Source organism: Balaenoptera physalus (assembly GCF_965194825.1).
Source record: "Balaenoptera physalus genome assembly, chromosome: 19".
NCBI lineage: Eukaryota > Metazoa > Chordata > Mammalia > Artiodactyla > Balaenopteridae > Balaenoptera > Balaenoptera physalus.
In genome coordinates, this window is record NC_138900.1 from 4,507,442 (window position 1) to 4,528,648 (window position 21,207).

Here is a 21,207-nt window from a genome sequence, read left to right on the forward strand (position 1 = left end):
TCTTTTCATCCTGTTTATGGTTTCCTTTGCTGTGCAGAAGCTTTGAAGTTTCATTAGGTCCCATTTTTTAATTTTTGTTTTTATTTCCATTACTCTAGGAGGTGGATCAAAAAATATCTTGCTGTGATTTATGTCAAAGAGTGTTCTTCCTATGTTTCCCTCTAAGAGTTTTATAGTGTCTGGTCTTACATTTAGGTCTTTAATCCATTTTGAGTTTATTTTTGTGTATGGCGTTAGGGAGTGTTCTAATTTCATTCTTTTACATGTAGCTGTCCAGTTTTCCCAGCACCACTTATTGAAGAGGCTGTCTTTTCTCCATTGTATATTCTTGCCTCCTTTGTCATAGATTAGTTGACCACAGGTGCGTGGGTTTATCTCTGGGCTTTCTATCTTGTTCCACTGATCTATGTTTCTGTTTTTGTGCCAGTACCATATTGTCTTGATTACTGTAGCTTTGTAGTATAGTCTGAGGTCAGGGAGTCCCCAGCTCCGTTTTTTTCCCTCAAGACTGCTTTGGCTATTCAGGGTCTTTTGTGTCTCCGTACAAATTTTAAGATTTTTTGTTCTAGTTCCGTAAAAAAATGCCATTGGTAATTTGATAGGGATTGCATTGAATCTGTAGATTGCTTTGGGTAGTATAGTCATTTTCAAAATATTGATTCTTCCATTCCAAGAACATGGTATATCTCTCCATCTGTTGGTATCATCTTTTTTTTTTTAACATCTTTATTGGAGTATAATTGCTTTACAATGGTGTGTTAGTTTCTGCTTTAAAACAATCAGTTATACATATACATATGTCCCCATATCTCTTCCCTCTTACGTTCCCTCCCTCCCACCCTCCTTATCCCACCCCTGTAGGTGGTCACAAAGCACCGAGCTGATCTCCTGGTGCTATGCAGCTGCTTCCCACTAGGTATCTATTTTACGTATAGTAGTGTATATATGTCCATGCCACTCTCTCACTTTGTCCCAGCTTACCCTTCCCCCTCCCCATATCCTCAAGCCCATTCTCTAGTAGGTCTGTGTCTTTATTCCCGTCTTCGCCCTAGGTTCTTCATGACCATTTTTTTTTTCTTTTTACATTCCATATATATGTGTTAGCATACGGTACTTGTTTTTGTCTTTCTGACTTACTTCACTCTGTATGACAGACTCTAGGTCCATCCAACTCACTACAGATAACTCAATTTCGTTTCTTTTATGGCTGAATAATATTCCACTGTATATATGTGCCACATCTTCTTTATCCTGTTGGTATCATCTTTAATTTCCTTCATCAGTGTCTTATGGTTTTCTGCATACAGGTCTTTTGTCTCCCTAGGTAGGTTTATTCCTAGGTATTTTATTCTTTCTGTTGCAATGGTAAATGGAAGTGTTTCCATAATTTCTCTTTCAGATTTTTCATCATTAGTGTATGGTAATGCGAGAGATTTCTGTGCATTAATTTTGTATCCTGCAACCTTACCAAATTCATTGTTTAGCTCTAGTAGTTTTCTGGTGACATCTCTAGGATTCTCTATGTATAGTATCATGTCATCTGCACACAGTGACAGTTTTACTTCTTCTTTTCCAATTTGTATTCCTTTTATTTCTTTTTCTTCTCTGATTGCTGTGGCTAGGACTTCCAGAACTATGTTGAATAATAGTGGTGAGAGTGGACATCCTTGTCTTGTTCCTGATTTTAGAGAAAATGCTTTCAGTTTTTCACCATTGAGAATTATGTTTGCTGTGGGTTTGTCATATATGGCCTTTATTGTGTTGAAGTAGGTTCCCTCTATGCCCACTTTCTGGAGAGTTTTTATCATAAATGGGTGTTGAATTTTGTCAAAAGCTTTTTCTGCATCTATTGAGATGATCATATGGTTTTTATTCTTCAATTTGTTAATATGGTGTAGCACATTGATTGATTTGCGTATATTGAAAAATCCTTGCACCCTTGGGATAAATCCCACTTGATCATGGTGTATGATCCTTTTAATGTGTTGTTGGATTCTGTTTACTAGTATTTTGTTGAGGATTTTTGCATCTATATTCATCAGTGATATTGGTCTGTAATTTTCTTTTTTTGTACTATCTTTGTCTGGTTTTGGCATCAGGGTGATGGTGGCCTCATAGAATGAGTTTGGGAGTGTTCCTTCCTCTGCAATTTTTTGGAAGAGTTTGAGAAGGATGGGTGTTACCTCTTCACTAATGTTTGATAGAATTCACCTGTGAAGCCATCTGGTCCTGGACTTTTGTTTGTTGGAAGATTTTAAGTCACAGTTTCAATTTCATTATGTGTGATTGGTCTGTTCATATTTTCTATTTCTTCCTGGTTCAGTCTTGGAAGGTTATACCTTTCTAAGAATTTGTCCATTTCTTCCAGGTTGTCCATTTTATTGGCATAGAGTTGCTTGTAGTAGTCTCTTAGGATGCTTTGTATTTCTGTGGTGTCTGTTGTAACTTCTCCTTTTTCATTTCTAATTTTATTGATTTGAGTCCTCTCCCTCTTTTTCTTGATGAGTCTGGCTAATGGCTTATCAATTTTGTTTATCAGCAAGCCTGTGTCTTTTGGTTGGGGCATTTAATCCATTCACGTTTAAGGTAGTTATTGATATGTATGTTCCTATGACCATTTTCTTAATTGTTTTGGGTTTGTTTTTGTAGGTCCTTTTCTTCTCTTATGTTTCCCACTTAGAGAAGTTCCTTTAGCATTTGTTGTAGAGCTGGTTTGGTGGTGGTGAATTCTCTTAGCTTTTGGTTGTCTGTAAAGCTTTTGATTTCTCCATCGAATCTGAATGAGATCCTTGCCGGGTAGAGTAATCTTGCTTGTAGGTTCTTCCCTTTCATCACTTTAAGTATATCATGCCACTCCCTTCTGGCTTGTAGAGTTTCTGCTGAGAAATCAGCTGTTAACCTTATGAGAGTTCCCTTGTATGTTATTTGTCGTTTTTCCCTTTCCGCTTTCAATAATTTGTCTTTGTCTTTAATTTTTGCCCATTTGATTACTATGTGTCTTGGTGTGTTTCTCCTTGGGTTTATCCTGTATGGGACTCCCTGCACTTCCTGGACTTGGGTGGCTATTTCCTTTCCCATGTTAGGGAAGTTTTCGACTATAATCTCTTCAAATATTTTCTCGGGTCCTTTCTCTCTCTCTTCTCCTTCTGGTATTCCTATAATGCGAATGTTGTTGTGTTTAATGTTGTCCCAGAGGTCTCTTAGGCTGTCTTCATTTCTTTTCATTCTTTTTTCTTTATTCTGTTGTGCAGCAGTGAATTCCACCATTCTGTCTTCCAGGTCACTTATCCGTTCTTCTGCCTCAGTTATTCTGCTATTGATTCCATCTAGTGTAGTTTTCATTTCAGTTATTGTATTGTTCATCTCTGTTTTTTTGTTCTTTAATTCTTCTAGGTCTTTGTTAAACGTTTCTTGCATCTTCTCGATCTTTGCCTGCATTGTTTTTCCGAGGTCCTGGATCATCTTCACTATCATTATTGTGAATTCTTTTTCTGGAAGGTTGCCTATCTCCACTTCATTTAGTTGTTTTTCTGGGGTTTTATCTTGTTCCTTCATCTGGTACATAGCCCTCTGCCTTTTCATCTTGTCTATCTTTCTGTGAATGTGGTTTTTGTTCCACAGGCTGCAGGATTGTAGCTCTTCTTGCTTCTGCTGTCTGCCCTCTGGTGGATGAGGCTATCTACCAAATAAATTCTTAAAATCTTACAATGATTGCCATGAATATTTGACAAATCTCACATATATCTAGGGATCCAAAATTACTGAATATAATATTTACAAGTATTGGTACTAATAAAAGATTATATCATAATCAAATGCAGCTTATACTGGGAATGCAATGGTTTAATTTTTAGGCAAAACATTAATATAATCATTTTTTAAAAGTTAGAGAAAGACATATAATTATATTGATAGTGGCAAACAAAGCTCTTTGGCAGAATTCAATAGGTGATAATAATGAAAAAAAAAACAGTAAGATATTAGTTACTATGTCCTTAACTGGATCAATATCACTGAGCTCTAGAGCAGTTATTCCATCTACAGAGAAATAGTAGATTAATTTCCACTAAAGTCACTAGGAAAGAAAACTAGAAGGTTCACATTGTTTCAAATGTTTACCACTTTAGGGACTTCCCTGGTGGTGCAGTGGTTAAGAATCCACCTGCCAATGCAGGGGATACGGGTTAGAGCCCTGGTCCTGGAGGATCCCACATGCCGCGGAGTAGCTAAGTCCATGAGCCACAACTACTGAGCCTGAGCTCTAGAGCCTGCGAGCCACAACTACTGAAGCCTGCATGCTGCAACTAGCAAAGCCAACGTGCCTAGAGCCCATGCTCCACAATGAGAGAAGCCACAGCAATGAGAAGCCCACACACTGCAACGAAGAGTAGCCCCCGCTCTCCGCAACTAGAGAAAGCCTGCACATAGCAATGATGACCCAATGCAGCCAAAAATAAATGAATAAAATAAATAAATTTTAAAAAATGTTTACCACTTTATTGGAGTCATTAGTGAAGGCAATTAATCATATAAAATAAAAGGATAAATTCATATTTGCTTGTAGAATATACAAATAATATGTATCCCAAGGAATTAACTTAAATTTTATTTAAAAATAAAACAATAAAAAATATATTAGAATAAAACATTAACATACAATGCATGAGTCTTCACATCTACAGATCCTACTCAGTTAAAAGTTACTAAGAAAGGGAGACTGCAATTGATAAAAGTATAAAATAAGATAGAAATGAACCTAACAAGAAACAAGAACAGCCTACACATGGAAAATTATGAAGCATTTCATATGATAATGCACACACACAGACACACATATTTGGAGAAAGGGAAAGCTTAAGTCATATCATGGATAGAAAGATTAGATAAACCCAATATATATAATACCAGATATTTTTCTTAGAGTAGAGACTTACTGAATAAGCAAAAAAAAAAAAAAAAACAAAAAGTATTCAGGAAAATCCTGAAAAAGAACATGAAGAAAGCTGGTTTTACCAGATAGTAAATCATACTACAAAGCCTCTGTAAATAAAAGTGTGTTATTTGCATATATTTGACTGACAGATCATTGAAAAAGAAATTTCAGAAGTCAACCAAAATGTATAAAGAAATTTAATATCAAATAGAAAAGTGAGAAAAACCTCTCAAATAATTGGTGTTGGAATATTGGCATATTTTTACTGAAGAGCAAAGATAAACTACAATCCATTCCTGTTTTCACACCTCAACAAAAATGTCAAGTAAATCAGGAATGGACTTTTTTAATTAAATGAACTTTTCTTTCTGAGGGAATAACAAGAACTAGTTTACTCGCTCACCTGAAACAACAAATACAGAGATATAATACATGCAACAATGATAGTAAAAAAAAAAAAAAAAAAAAAGTGGACATCAGGCAATAAAGGAAACGATCCCTGAGAAATGAGAAACAAAAGAGGTGAGTCACATGATAGCTCAGATTATTTTCAGGAGGATGTTTCCAGGCCATGGAACAGGGAGGACAGCAGAATCCCTACATCAAAGAGAGAGCTGAGAGTCCTTGGAGATCAAGGCAGAGAGAGTTCAAAGAACAGCCTACCAGACTGGAGAGATCTGCATATAGACAGACCCCAGAAGTCTGCAGAAGCCTCCCTGAAATATCCGGCAGAGTACTGACTATACAAACATGTGAAGAAACTAGCTGATACTACAGGAAAAAAAAAAATATATATATGATTAGAGGAAACAGTACCTGGGGTTCACAGATTGCCAGGTATAGTAGCTATTCCAAATAGTTAGACTTGAAAAAGTCAAAATTCAGGAGGCCTTGAGTAAATTAAACTAGCAGGCTTTGTCTCAGTAGTGAGGAACAATTATTCCTAAATTGAGTTCTGCTCAGGCCCCACCTAATAGATTTTAAACATCAAATTTACAAGGGTCAAATTGTTTCCAAGTCACTTAATTGCATCCCTGAACAAATACCTCAAGAATACTTATGGGGGGCTTCCTGGGTGGCGCAGTGGTTGAGAATCTGCCTGCCAATGCAGGGGACATGGGTTCGAGCCCTGGTCTGGGAAGATCCCACATGCTGCGGAGCAACTAGGCCCGTGAGCCACAACTACTGAGCCTGCGTGTCCGGAGCCTGTGCTCCGCAACAAGAGAGGCCGCGATAGTGAGAGGCCCGCGCAGCACGATGAAGAGTGGTCCCCGCTTGCCACAACTAGAGAAAGCCCTCACACAGAAACGAAGACCCAACAGTCAAAAATAAAAATAAATTAATTAATTAAAAAAAAAAGAATACTTATGGGCATACAAATATATACAGTAAACAACAAGGTAAAACACAATGTGTGGCCTCTGCATGTAATGACTCTGTCCAAAAATCTGCACTAAGACAGGAATAAACTGTAGAATAGCTTCTAGCAGTATAATGCCATGTCCCTGGGATGACCCCATCTTTACCCCTCCCCACCCTGCATCCAAATAAAATGCCTGCCTGAAAAGTCTCAATGCTGCTAAAAGAATTTTATGTATATTCTAGGCAACACCTAATGATTGGCCCCGACCACCTTCTTAGTGCATTTACTTAAGGGGCTTATGGCTGTGAAGATGTATCTTTTACAATTCAGAAGTGTCTTCCTCAGCACCAGAGAGTGATTCCTTTAATACAGAATCATCAGGAAGGATAGAGCCTCTGTCTTTTAGTGTCTTCGGGAGAACAGAATCCTAACTTCAATAACTGCCAGCTAGAAATGCTGTTGGAAAATGGTGCCAAGAGACTTGCTCGATGCAGGGTTGCCACAAACGTTCAATTTGTAAAAAACGCAGTATCTGGGAAGCACCATAAAGCAAAGCACAATAAGACAAGCTGTGCCTGTAAATAATAATAATTATAATAATAATTGCCAGCTAGTAAATACAGCTGGCCTAATTGCGTTTACGATGACCAACCCTTTGTAATGTCTCCCTTCTCTGATTCTACCAAGCCTTCACTCACCAACCCCTCCTCCCTCATTCTCCCTTTAAAACACCCTCTCACCTTTGCACAGATTGGAATGGAGCTCGGCTCTTTCCCCTACTGTCAGTAGTTACTGAATATAATCTGTTTTCACTACTTTAATGTCTGGCTGTTTATCTTTGACATCTCCATTCCAGGCATGCCAGCCAAACATTTTAGCCTTCCATTGCCCCCAGCACTCTTCATCCTCTGGGTCCTCTTTCACTCCCACCTGAATTCCCAACCATCCGGTTTCCTCAGCATCCCCATGACCACCGTGACTATGCCAACCCTGTAATCCTGTCCTTACTCCAGGCCCTTTAGCCCACTGGTGTCCACTATCCTCCCTAGCTCCTTTTGACCTCTCTTCCATTATCCCTACATCTCCAGCTCCCCTTCCTACCCCCACCTCTGCCTTGGACCACCAGGTACCCAACTCATTATCTTGCTCAATCTCTCCTTTTCTTCAACTCCTCATAGACATTAATTCTCCTGGGCCTTTTTACCCATTCCTGCTCTTTATCTACCTTGGCCCATTATCTTGCCATCCCTATCATCTTCTTTGTTCCCATGACGCCCTACACCCTTAGTACCGCAACATCCAGCATCTCCTGGACCCTTAAGTTCCTTTCATGCTCTATCACCTCTACCCTTAAACTCACCAGTGCTCTTTAACCCCTCCATGACATGAATGAGACGGTGCCTTTTAACCTTCTGTTCTCTACCCTCCGTTTCACATTCCCATATCTCTGGGCTCTCTGTCTGCACCACCTCCTTCTCTCTATGCCACCATTTTCCTGTGCTCTCGCTCTTACCCTGCTCTGTCACACACCTGTGCGTTGTAACTCCTCCAACAGTCTCTTTTGCTAAGTGTCTTGATCTAAAGTGGCAATGCGGGACTTCCCTGGTGGTCCAGTGGGTAAGACTCCATGCTCCCAGTGCAGGGGGCCCAGGTTCAATCCCTGGTCAGGGAACTAGATGCTGCATGCATGCCACAAGTAAGAGTTCACAACTGAAGATCCCATGTGCCACAACTAAGACCCGGTGCAGCCAAAATAAATAATAAATAAAATAAACAAATATTTAAAAAAAACAAAAAGAAGTATTTGATAACTATGGGCCTGATTAATTGGGCATAAATTTAATTCCTTCAAAAAAATAAAAAAATAAAGTGGCAATGCATTTCACTTTTTACATTCTGGACGTTGTAATGTCATCCTCCTGAGTTGATTACAGAGTTGGAAGGAGTATAAAGGGTGGCTTGATGAAAGGGGGTCTGAAAATACCACTATTTCCTTCATATATGAACACAATATCGGCACACGTATGCTGACTATATGAGTTTGATTTTTTTGAATGAAAATGAGACTGTGAGTTTGCGTATGCATCATACTAAGTGTGTAGTAATGTGAGTGTGTATCTCTAAATAGTAAGTCTGGGGATGAGTGTTTGTGGTGGATCTGTGAGGATGTATGTGTGTAAGTATGTGAGTTTATGTGACTATTTGATTGTGAATGCATGAGTGGCTTTGCAAGTGTGTGTGTATCACCGTGGGTGGGTTGGGGTGGGTGGTTGTGCATATTAGGGGATGTCCACCACTATGGCTCTTACACCTTACTTGGATATTGAAAGATATTGGATAATGGACCCAGATAAAATGTAGATTTGTTTGTAGAAAACCCAGATTTGATTTGAAGTCATGTTTTATATTTCTTGAATAAGTACAAGAGTAATCAGGGTTCATTATGGAAAATCCAGCAACAAATAAGAGGACGATGGCAACCATTCAATGCTCTTGAACGGTCAGTAGCATTGGCCTATCTGACATCTGGAGGAATGACCTTTTAAAGCATCAAATGCTGGTGCTTTTGTTTGTACAGCCCTCATAAATTTCTACTTTTTTATTGCTTTTGTTCTATTTAGATTTCCTATCACTACTGACTTATCAGTATGAGTAAAGTACATTTTCCTACAGAATTTCCAGATCATCTAGAGTTCCAATATAATTTTCAACAAATGCTTGACTTAGAGTTTGTCCTTTTACTGTATTTCTTTGAACATCCTTCTCAGGTACTTTGTTTCTTTGCTCATTAAATTATGGTGTGACTCACTGGTGTGAAGATTAGGAGAAAACTCACTTTGGGGTGGAAAAATGGCTCTGGGAAACAGTATCCATGAGACGCATGTGCTGCACTGCCACTCCCTCACGTGTCAGACCTCAGTACCCCATGCTCCTCCATGTGAGACCCCAGCTGCTCCCCAAATCATGGAAAAGGAAGAGCCTTTCCGAAACACTTCAGTGGTCTCTTTGGAGATGCTAATTAGAAACTTGTAATTGGTTTTAGTAACTAGCAACCGGGAAAAAGTTGTTCAGAAACGTCTTCAGTTCCCCAAGACCGCACTGTCAATGCCGTTCCAGATGAAATAATAATTGAACTTCCGTCTGGATGTCATGACCTTCACTCTGTGCTCACTGTCCAAACAGAGGGATGGAGTCTGGTGAGTACTTTCTCTTTCAGTCTGACAGTCAGAGGCTGTAAGGGAAGTAGGCGTATTGGAAGTCAGAGTTAGTGATCATATTGGAAATCGGAATTTTTTGGGGTCTGAAACTGATCCACTGAAAAAAGCCCACAGGAAAGAGAAATCATTTCTGAGGTATCAACTGAACTATGAAGAGAAATCGGGGTCCTAGACATCCCAAATCACTCAGTGTCTCCATATATGATTACATGTAACCCTCGCTGAGAGTTTAATGATGTTTAATGCAAATGATGATTCCTTTCAGCTGTTTAAGGACTATAGTTCTGAAACCAATCACTTTTAGCCCACCCTACTGGGATCACAGACAGTTTCTAGAATCACTAGAGGAGTGCCTATAATACTTCCATGCTTGTAATTTGCTGTATGGTGAACCTACAGGAATCATCTAATCCAGTGAAGAAACAGTGTATTTGAATGAAAAATCCTGGAATAGAAATATTTTCTCTAACTCTGAGAGTACAAAGTGCTTAACAAAGACAGTAATCGTGTCCCTACTGAAATCATCCATTGCCTGCTGATGGTAGTGAGGCTGTTTTCCTCTTGAAGTGAAGGAAACAACATTTAAAGAAAAGGTAACTAAAATCCTGCATTTCAGACAGAAGCTGTCAGACTCAAAAGTATCCTTTGATCTTTTCTCTGGTTTTAAAAGATTCTAATAAAAACTCAAAGATCTAAATTTAAACTTATAAAATGCACAAACTCCACTTCTTATTATACATCTACTTTTGAAATTATGTCATATATTAGTATCTTTCACACAACTCCCCTCCTTGCTAATAGTTTTACTTAAGTCAGATGTTAATGAATAGATAATTATATGATCTGAAATTAGTAATAATTTCATGTCTAACCCCAAGTGATTTTATCCTGTACTGGTGTTTGACATCCCATAATCTAAGCAAGACATGACATTGTTCAATAATTCCCGTGATCGGTGCTATCGTATTTTTCTTCTTGGAGAAAAGGCAGCACGTCTTCTCTTGTCATCCTAATACAGAGCGATTCTTGAATTCATTAAGTCCAAGTCATTGGGCAGGACCCGGCAGTATTATGCTGCAATCAGCACATCTGACATTTTCGTAAGATTTCTAAATCCTCATTTGTAATTGCTTTTGTCCCATAGAATAAATCTTTACAATTAAATTGAAGCTTGTTACAATCAAAATTATAAAATAACATACCAGCAATATCAAATAAAATCAAGGTATTAAAAATAAGACTAAATATATACCTGAATCAGTCAAAGAATGCAGCTAACATAACAAGCTTTTCAGCACAGCAGGACAATTAAACCCTCTGTCTTTAAAATAGGCACAGCCAAACTAAATTCTCCATTTTGCCCCTAAACAAGGTGTACTTTTAAACAAATACCTAACCTCTCTGTGTCTGTATTCTCCCCATCTTTACAATGAAAGGAATAGTAGTGTCTGCCTCACAGATTTGTGAGGAAAAGCAAAATTGTCACATGCACGGCTTTCATTGCAGTTGTTCATACAGGGAAATTGACTCTTGAGTGTCTTCCAGGCCATCACGATCAGCCCCAGAAACTCTAGATGGGCATAAATGAAAGTGAAAGCTCCCAAGCACATTGGCTCCTATATTTTCTTGTGTTGGATCCTGCAAATGCTGGTAAATATCATTTTTCCTATGTGTACGACTGGCAAATGGAGCAACAGAAACATCACGACAAAGGATTTGGGATACTGTGCTGGGGTAGGTAATAACAGAATTACACTTTCACTCCTTGCAACATTGTGGTCATTCCCTGATGTTTTATGCTTGGGGCTCATGCTCTGGGCCAGTGGCTCCATGATTTTTATCCTGTACAGGCATAAGCAGCGGGTCCAACATATTCATAGGAAAAATCTTTCGCACAGATTCACCCTTGAGGCCAGAGCAACCTGAAGACTCCTTGTCCTTGTAAACACCTTTGTATCATTTTACACTCTCTCCTCCATCTTCCAAGTCTGTATTGCTCTTTTTAATAATCCCAGTTGGTTACTAGTGAACATCTCTGCATTGGTTGCTGCATGTTTCCCAACTGTCAGTCCCTTTCTTCTCACGAGCCATAACGTCAATGTAATACAGGCTCTGCTTTGCCTGTGTAAGGAATGCAAAAGCTACTGATCTTATCAGAAAGAGATAAAGTTATGTTTTTGTACCATGTTCACTTGTGTATCCACTCATCCTCATGGAGCTGTAAGTGAAATTATGGAAGTCACATCACAAGGGAATGGTGCACAAGATATAAAATTCTGCCCCATAAAAAATGATGAAAAGTAGTAGCAACTGTAAATGAAACATTATGTAATTATTATGTAATTACTTATACAATTGAATTGCATTAATGTTTGTAGTGGAGTAGTTCAGAGTCAATGAAATTTAAAAAAAACAGAAACAAAAGAACAGTAGAGCCTGACACAATCTGGACGTCCTGAGGATGTCTTTGAGTGTGTAACTTTCAATTTCACATAATGAATTTATCCAGAAATTAACTAAACGTGGAATTTCTGGAACAGTTCCATAAAAAAAAGAATAGCATGTAGGATGGTCATTCAAGAAACTGAAGAGAAAAATGTTCTCAGGGAGTAATGAGGTATCATGGGGTGAAGATGGAATGGAAATCAGTTTCAGAGAGTAGGTATATTGGGAGCCAAGATATGAAATTTGTATGTTACATCGTTATAAAGATGGTGCTCATGTGAAGTATAATGATATATAGGAAGACAGCACATTTAATTTTTTTTTTCATGTAGCAATGGCCAGATTAAATGGAGTGGGGAAAAAGAGAGTATAAAGATGTTTTGGACAATTTAAAAAAAAGAAAAAAGAAAACATGAGGTGAGTGAGAAAATTTAAAAAGACATGATGTTTGGGATAAGATGGCACGGGTTTTGGCATCTGTAGAAGACAGATTTTTCTGTATAGTGTGAGGATGCCAGCTGACCGTATTGGAAAGAAAGAGATTTGAAGGAGTACTCTCATGTCAATTACATGAGGAATTAAGTGGAGGTTTTTACTAACCACACACAGTGGAGGAATAGTTATTTGGGGAAGAAAGTCATGAATCCTTTTTGTTTGTGTGGAGTTAATGGCAGGTGGATTTCTGCAGGAGCAAAATTGTTGTCTCAAGTATAGGAAATATTTTAATATAGCTATCTCTGTAAAGTATTAAAGATACAATCATTTGAAAAACAAAGACTGAGTTTGAAATAATGGATATTGATATGTTGAACCTTGTGGCCTGGAAATAGAGAAATACAAATTTTTAGCTGAGAAGAGGCACTTTGAAATATTTACCACATATTAGACCATAAACATACATATATATATATACACACACATATATGTATATAAATATACATATATGTATATATGTGTATATATATATACATAGTATGTTATACATAACATAATCTATATATATAATATATACATTATATATATATATACACACACACACACACACACACACATAGTATGTTAGATTATGTTTGTTATTCATCAAGTAATAGTACTGGGAAATTGTACCTTAATAAATGTTGTAATAGTACCATTTAATTATACTGATGACCTACTGTAAAGTCTATTATATGGTCATGTTGTGTTTTTAATAGGTTAAAAAGCCATGACATATATATTTCATTATTTTACTTTAATCCAAATGTTTTAACTAGATCTCTTGAAAACAACAAAAAAAAATCCAACTGAAGAGTCAAACCACGTTAGACCCGGGGGAAGGAGAACAGGATGGTGGAGGAGGAGGACGCTGGGCTCATCTCCCCCTATGAACATATCAAAAATATTTTTACACCTACATGGGGGAAAATTCTCTTGCAAAACGAAGTGGAAACTGGTAAAAGTACTCCTGTACAACCAAGGCTGTAAAGAAAGATATACACAGAGTCAGGCAGGAAGGGAGGTGAGGCAATCAGGGTGGGATCCACAGGGATATCACAAGCTTGGAGACCCTCCCTGGAGAGTAAGGGGTTCAAACCACATACTGGGCACCCCAGCCCTGGGGTCCAACCCCAGGAAGACAATTCCCCTTGGTTAGTTTGAAAACCAGTGGGACTTCAAAGAGGGCTGTAAGAAACAGATTCCACTTGTGAAGTGCACACTCATGCTCACTTATTCCCAGCAACAAGGTGGTGAAGGAAGCAGACTGAAACTGCCCGGGGCTCTGGCCAGTGTCCCGATTGCTCCAGTGAATGCCCTGGCCCACACCAAGTGCCCACCCCAGCCCCTCTAGCTCCAGCGCAGCTCCCCACTAGGGAAAAGACTACCACTGCAGGGGAATGTGCACTTGGGGCAGCAGGGGCGGTGGGGGGAGCGGTGAAAAGCAGGCTAGACCCGGCACTGCATCTGAACAGGGGGAGAGCAGTCATTACTGGCGCTCACGGAAGCGGCGGATCAGGAGTTGTCTGGAACTCTGACTGACATGCCAGGAACGTCCCAGCACACTCCAGCCCACACTGGGCACCTGCTCTGACCCCTCTTGCTTCAGCATCGCTCCTTTTGGGTGGAAGGTGCTGTTGCCAGGAGGATGGAGGGCACACACTCAGAGGAAACAGAACCAGCTTGGACCCTACCCTCAGGGCTTCTGCTCCAGCACCTTGGGACCCAAACCCACCCCTAATAGGGTGGTGATGGCCACTGAGCAGAGGGGAGGGAAAGCTCCTGCTCGCACCTGGCTCTGGCTCTATCTCCTCCATCTCCAGCCGCACTTCCCACCAAGGTGACAGCTGATGGCAACCCTGGGGAAGACGTGACCTATGCTTACTTCAGATCCAGCTCTCCCACCAAAGCCACTGGGCACACGCAACTGCATAGAGACGCTCCCACATAAGGACAGGTTTACTGACTCACCTAATTTCATTGAGACAGAGAAAGTTAACCAAAATGAGAAGACAGAGGAATTTGTTTCAAATGAAAGAAAAAGAAAAAAAAAACTGAAAAAACAATTATGAAAGAGAGATACACAATTTACCAGATAAAGAGTTCAAAGCATTAGTAACAAGAATGCTAATGGAACTTGAGGGGAAAAATAGATGAGCACAGTGAGAATTTTAACAAGGAACAAAAAACATAATAAAAAATCAGTCAGAGTTGAAGAATACAATAACTGAAATGAAAACGTCACTAGAAGGAATTAACAGCAGACTAGGTGATATAGAAGAAAGTATAAGTAATCCGGAAGACAGAATAATGGTAATCATCTAATCATAACATCAAAAAGAAAAACAAATTTTTAAAAAATGAGGACAGTTTAAGAGACCTCTGGGACAACATCAAGTGTACTAACATTCCCACTATAGAGGTACCAGAAGGAGAAGTGAGAAAAGGGTTCAAAATGTATTTGATTGGGGCTTCCCTGGTGGCGCAGTGGTTGAGAATCCACCTGTTTATGCAGGGGACACAGGTTCGAGCCCTGGTCCCGGAAGATTCCACGTGCCGCAGAGCAACTAAGCCCGTGCGCCACAACTACTGAGCCTGTGCTCTAGAGCCCACAAGCCACAACTACCAAAGCCTGCACACCTAGAGCCTGTGCTCCGCAACAAGAGAAGACACCAAAATGAGAAGCCCGTGCACCGCAAGGAAGAGTAGCCCGGCCCCCTCGCCACAACTACAGGAAGCCTGAGTGCAGCAACGAAGACCCAATGCAGCCAAAAATAAAATAAAATAAATAATTTTTAAAAATATATATTTGATGAAATTATGGCTGAAAAATTCCTGACCCTGAAGAAAGAAACAGATATCCAGGTACAAGAACCACAGAGAGTCCCCAGCAAGATGAACCCAAAGAGACTCACACCAAGGCTGATAGAATGGCTTTGGAGGTGGTATGCTCTTACAAGAGCATAAATTGCTCTTAAATTGAGAATTCCCTGAATTAGAATACAGTTACATGCCCTATAATGGGAAGGCTCACACAAGCATAGTGCCTTCTATTTACCAAATGATTGCACAGGAAGGTCCCCATGAGCCTCACAGTACTCAACTGAGATTTGCAGGGCAGGTGCCACCTCAAAGGAGCAATCTGAGACTCACAAAGGTTAAACAACTAGTCAGGACCCAGAAGTTCTGCCACAAAACTCAAGTAGTAATCCTCATAGTACACCAGAACTATCTTTATACTCCTATTCTTGTCTCATGCTGTATAAAATTAAAAGGATCTCCCCAACTGTCACTACTGGAAGTGTGTGTGTTTTATTTCAGGAACTATGACATTCACCAATATGCCCATAAAATTCTCTTAAAAGCACTAGGAATGCCTGGACCCCACTCAGAGTTTTTGTGCAGAGACATACGGTATTAGAGAACCGTATTAGAAGACACATTCCATCCAAAAGGTAAGACCTGTGCTTGCAAATCTTTCTCCATGGTCAGGCTCTTGAGAAGCCCTGCCTTGAACAACCAAGCTTCTGATCCCTGTTTTTAAGGACAAGATTGAAGCTCTGTTGATTCAGAAATGAAAAGAATCACAATGGTGCTTCTAGACTTCGGTCTTCCTCTTTCTTCAGAAGGTCTGCTCACTTCATGCAGGATTGGTGGTGGTTCCAAAACGAAGTATCCACCAATCCATAATACAGCAAACACTTTAAACACCGAATTCTCTAGTTCTACCCTTGTGCTCCTGATTCAGGAGTTCTTGGAAGTAGAGTAGACCTGTATTATGTAGGATGTAGACACATACACATTTACAATACTCATGAAACAGGAAGAGGTGATGAGTAGACAGTTGTAAGAATTATTGTTAGACTCATTTATCATATCTTTTATTCTCATATCAACAAACAGCTGGATTTGAATTTTGTAAAAGCCACAGCAAACCACATTCCCTTTAACTTTTTATTTTGAGATAATCACAGATGTACAGGAAGGTACAAAGATAGTAGAGGCATTCAGAACCTTCACCTAGTTTCCTCCGAGAGTTACATCTTACACAAATATAGTACAGTATCACTCTGTGAACACAGTAAACAAATTTGCAACCAAAGTCGCTGAGAAAATGTTTCTGCCCAAAAGCCATCACTGTCCTGGAGATTCCTGTAAAGATGAAGATGAAGGAGTTGGCTACAAGCAAGTGCCTGACCATCAAATCTGCAGACCCTAACCTTCACCCAGAGAAGGAAAGCAAGATATAATGGTAAAGAACAGAGAAATTCTCCAGGATTCTAATCATAGTCTGTGATAAGAAGACCATTTCTATTGCCAAAAAAACCTGGAGGATCTGTTAGTTCGCAATGACTGACATATTTCTTCTGGGGGATGCTGCAGGAGAACCTGAAGCAATGGTTACGTTTATCATTTTAACTGAAATTCAATATTCTCCACTTACCATTAGTTCTTACTGAGAAATATTTACTTAAGTTTTACTTTCATTAAGAGCCTTCTAAGAGTTGAATATGTAACTCTGAAAAACCTTTACAATGTAAGAATCACTGCTAGGAAGCTCAGTAACGTCTTCATCCTTCACAAATCTTGGAGATGGAAACTACTACTATTTTTATTCTAAAGAGGAAGAAAACTTAAGCACAGGGAGTTCCGTGATTTCACTAAATTCACACATTGGTGAGCAGCAGATATGGGGACTTCAACTTAGTGGAGATGGTAACAAAGTATAGTATTTAACCATCATGATATACTGAAAAAGAAGGTTAGCTACGTTCTTCCAATAATCTAGACCTATATTTAGTTGTTTTCGTAACTTGTCAGCATGTTTTAGATTAGTGGTATGTTATTTTGTAGTTTTGGCTGTGACAAGTTTCCATTTATGAGTAAAGATTTTTCTATATGCCAATACCAATTATGCATCAAGCTTCTGAGATCTTAATAAAATGCAGATGCTCTGACTGCAACACAGAACAACAGGAACCTGGCCCATGACCAATTCGGATTTAATGACTGTAAGACTGCGTCAACATTAGTATGGTAACAGAGAGGCTCTTTACGCCATGAACAAAACGGGGTGGCACCTATCACTGGAATTGAACAATTTCATGATACCATAAAGTGCGGTACATAAAACACTACAATACAATAAATACCCTACAATACAATAATACCCTAAAGTGTGGTACAATAAAACACTACAGTAGGGCTGCAGGATACAAGCTTAATGTATACATACCACCAATGAACAAGTGCAATTGAAAATTAAAAACAAAAACCAAAAATAAAGGAAAGAAAATTTAAAACAAATCACCTTTTACATTAGCACCGAAATTTTTAAAAAGTTCCTTTACAGGTGTAAAGTTACTTTACAGGTGTGTTTCATCATGGCAGCACATGAGAGGTCTGTGATGAAGATATAACATCATTAACAGATTTTGAACCTCAGATTGAAAGTCACTAAAAATAGAGCCTTACCAAGAAATCTAAGAATAAAAACATTTCATAACTTGATTAGTGGGCCTTTCCACACGTCCTTGATCCTTTGACCCCCCCTGCCACCATCTCATGAATTTTAAATGATTTTAACTTTTAATTACTCTGCAGAGTGTAACATGATTTGACTAATCTTCAAGAAGGACTAGACTTAGTTTTCCCTACTAATAATTCCCTGATGCACAGTACATTCTGAAACCTGCTTAAACAATTTACCTCACTCATTATATTTGTAAGCGCTTTCTCCATTATGAAATCTTTGGTGATCCTGAGGCCAGGTCATTTCCTGAAGGCCTTAATATATTCTCTTGTAAGGTTTCTTTCCAGTATAAATTCTCTCATCACTCCAAACATATGAACATTTAATAAAAACCTTACCACACACTTTACATCTGTATCTTCACTCCATGTATATTCTGGTGTCTGTTGAGACTTGAGTACTGCTTAAAGGCTTTGCCACACTCATGACACTTGTAAGGTTTCTCTCCAGTATGAATTCTCTGATGAACTGTAAGGCTTGAATTCTGACTGAAGGCCTTGCCACATACATGACATTTATATGGTTTCTCTCCAGTATGAACTTTCTTATGTTGAGTAAGGTTTGAACTCCCAGTGAAAGCTTTGCCACACTCATGACATCTGTATGGTTTCTCTCCAGTATGGATTCTCTCATGGCCCCAAAGGTGTGAACGTGTGGTGAAATCCTTACCACACTCGTTACATTTATAAGGTTTCTCTCCAGTATGGATTCTCTTATGTTGAGCAAGATTTGAATGCTCAGAAAACGCTTTGCCACACTCATTACATTTGTAAGGTTTCTCTCCAGTATGAATTCGCTCATGACCCCAAAGGTGTGAACGTATCATAAAGTCCTTACCACATACATTACATTTATATGGTTTCTCCCCAGTATGAATTCTCTGATGCCTTGTGAGGTTTGAGAATCTGTTAAAGGTTTTGCCACACTCACTACATTTGTAAGGTCTCTGTTCAGAATGAATTCTTTGATGATTAGCTAAGACTGAGCAATGGCTAAAAGCCTTCCCACAGTCATTACATTTGTAGGGCTTTTCTCTAATATGTGTTTTCTGGTGTTGTGTAAGCAATGAAGGATGCGTTAAAACCTTCCCATTTTTATTACAAATGTTGGTTTTGACACTAGGAGGAATTATTTGAAGTGGTGAAACTGAGGAACAGTTTTTCATAGACTTCTCAACTTGATTACATTCATAAATTTTCTCCTCAGTTTGAAAAATCTGCAGTTCAGCCAAATGTGAATGAAGGCTTAATCCAAGCCTATTTTCCAAACATTTCAAAAACTTGTTTCCTGAATAGCCTACGTTACTTTTTAGTTCCTTATTCCTCATATATGACTTGTAATATCTGTAATATTGAGACATACTTCTTACAGAAACATTCTGCTTTAAAGGAAAATTATTCCAGGATTTATGATGTTGTTGATCTCTACTACCAGTGAGATTTTTGCAAGGGGTTGTAGTCACTCCTTTGTAACGTTTTTCTTCATATTCCCACTGATTCGCAAACTTGTGCACAATTTGCTGGACTTCACTGAAATCAAAATCATCAAAATCATGACTTACAAGTCTTTCAAAAACCAATGTCTGAAATAAGTCTCCATTATTAATGTCCTCTTTTGGTGATAATTCTTTGATCACACATCTGGTAGACATATCTGTAAGATATAAGGCTTCCTTTTAACCAGATTGGAAGATAGATATTTTATGCTGAAAAATATAATATTACACCAAAGGTAAAACTCATGATTAACAGACTTATCAAGTTTTACAGCCATGGTCTGCAAATGTTTAGGAACACAAATGAATAAGATTCCTCTAAAAAGAAAGGGTGATTACACACAATTCAAATTATTTTCAGGGAAGCCTATTTTCAAATGCTCTGTTATCAAAAGTTACAATAACCTTGAAAGAAAAGGAATTTCTCCACAGGCACCCCAAAGCACACAACTCATGGGAGGCATACAACTGTCTAACATTTGAAAAATAAAAGATATTAAAAATAATCACTGGGGTCCAGTGGTTAAGACTCCATGCTCCCAATGCAGGGGGCACAGGTTCAATCCCTGGTCGGGGAACTAAGATCCTGCATGCTGCATGGTGGGAGGAAGGGAGGGAGGGTGGGAAGAAGGGAGGGAGGGAGGAAGGAAGGAAGGAAGGGAGGAAGGGAGGAAGGGAGAGAGGAAAAGTTTCTTAAGAAAATTAATATTAAAAAAAAACTACTGAATACTTGTATACAACACTAAAACAACACTGTAAGCATAGCAAAACATTATTTTGAATACTTGTTATACAACTATACCCATGAAAAATAGGCATACTGCAACATTAACAATTAGTTCACTGTGCTTATATTACATAACATATGCTAAATATTAATTATCTGTTAATCAAAATAAACAGGAATAAACATTTTAGTAATGTGAGACAAATCCAGCCATAAATCATAAATAATAAGAATTTACATTTGTTAAATACACACACACACAGACACACACAGTGTCTGTGGAATTCTAAAGAATTCACCTATAAGACTAAAAGAAAGGACATATTTCAGAAGGAGCACACAATATGAGAACTGGAAAATATGTTAAAAATCACTGATTTTGAAATAAAAGGTCCAGGTAAATATGTAATATTACAGAAATTAATGGGGAAATGTGACAACAAACTGACAAAGCAGGGAACGCCAAATGTACTTCTCTGTACAAAACAAGAAATGAACTCACAAAAACTGTCAGAATCAACTTTATAAGAACTCTGGAAATTAATCAAAGGATTCCAGCTACCAGGAACACTCTTAACCAAGAAAAAGGCAGCTGTTTTTTCTTACCTTGACCCATCCCTGTTCCTCAGCTAGGCAGTGGCCTTGAAGATGAGAGCCCCATAGGCTGGTACAGGTTTCCAGAATCAGAGGTGACAGAACAGACCTTATAAAGAATTTCAACTGTTTGGGTTTTGGTTTTTTGGTTTTGTTTTTTTTCTTTTGATCTGCCTGATGGATACCTAAAGGATTGGCTCAAAGTACCTGCAAAACTATACCTAGGTGGAACTGCTAACTTGAGGGCTTGGTCAAAAACATTTAAAGGTAAATATACTAGCCACTGCCACCTAGGGCAAGGGATAACAACTTGGGCAAACAATGGACAAATCGAAAACCCTGGGAAAAAAGTGGGGAGTGAGTTGTACTGGGAATTAAGGACTTTGAACATCTGCCACATATTCCAGGGAATCTAGATAGATTTG

General features: G+C 38.7%; 1 protein-coding gene, 1 long non-coding RNA gene and 1 pseudogene across 10 annotated transcripts in view; 2 read left to right on the plus strand and 1 right to left on the minus strand.

Annotated features, from left to right (window-relative positions):
- LOC309648353 overlaps nt 1–21,207 on the plus strand; it is a 351,118-nt gene that overhangs the window by 232,426 nt on the left and 97,485 nt on the right. The window lies entirely within an intron of this gene.
- The window catches only part of LOC309648210 (zinc finger protein 677-like), a 205,574-nt gene that overhangs the window by 3,083 nt on the left and 181,284 nt on the right, over nt 1–21,207 (minus strand). For 3 of the 8 annotated variants that reach the window (XM_082436621.1, XM_082436622.1, XM_082436619.1), the window contains exon 4: nt 16,450–19,619. In XM_082436621.1, coding sequence (XP_082292747.1) covers nt 18,313–19,619 — 1,307 coding nt within the window. In that variant the 3' untranslated portion in view covers nt 16,450–18,312. Of the gene's footprint in view, nt 1–6,296; nt 9,529–16,446; nt 19,620–21,207 lie in introns of those variants that run through there. The other 5 variants (XM_082436625.1, XM_082436623.1, XM_082436620.1 and 2 more) reach the window with 5 other exon arrangements.
- On the plus strand, nt 11,045–12,804 carry LOC309649589 (vomeronasal type-1 receptor 4-like; annotated as a pseudogene). Its single transcript has one exon. The product of its transcript is annotated as a vomeronasal type-1 receptor 4-like (transcript).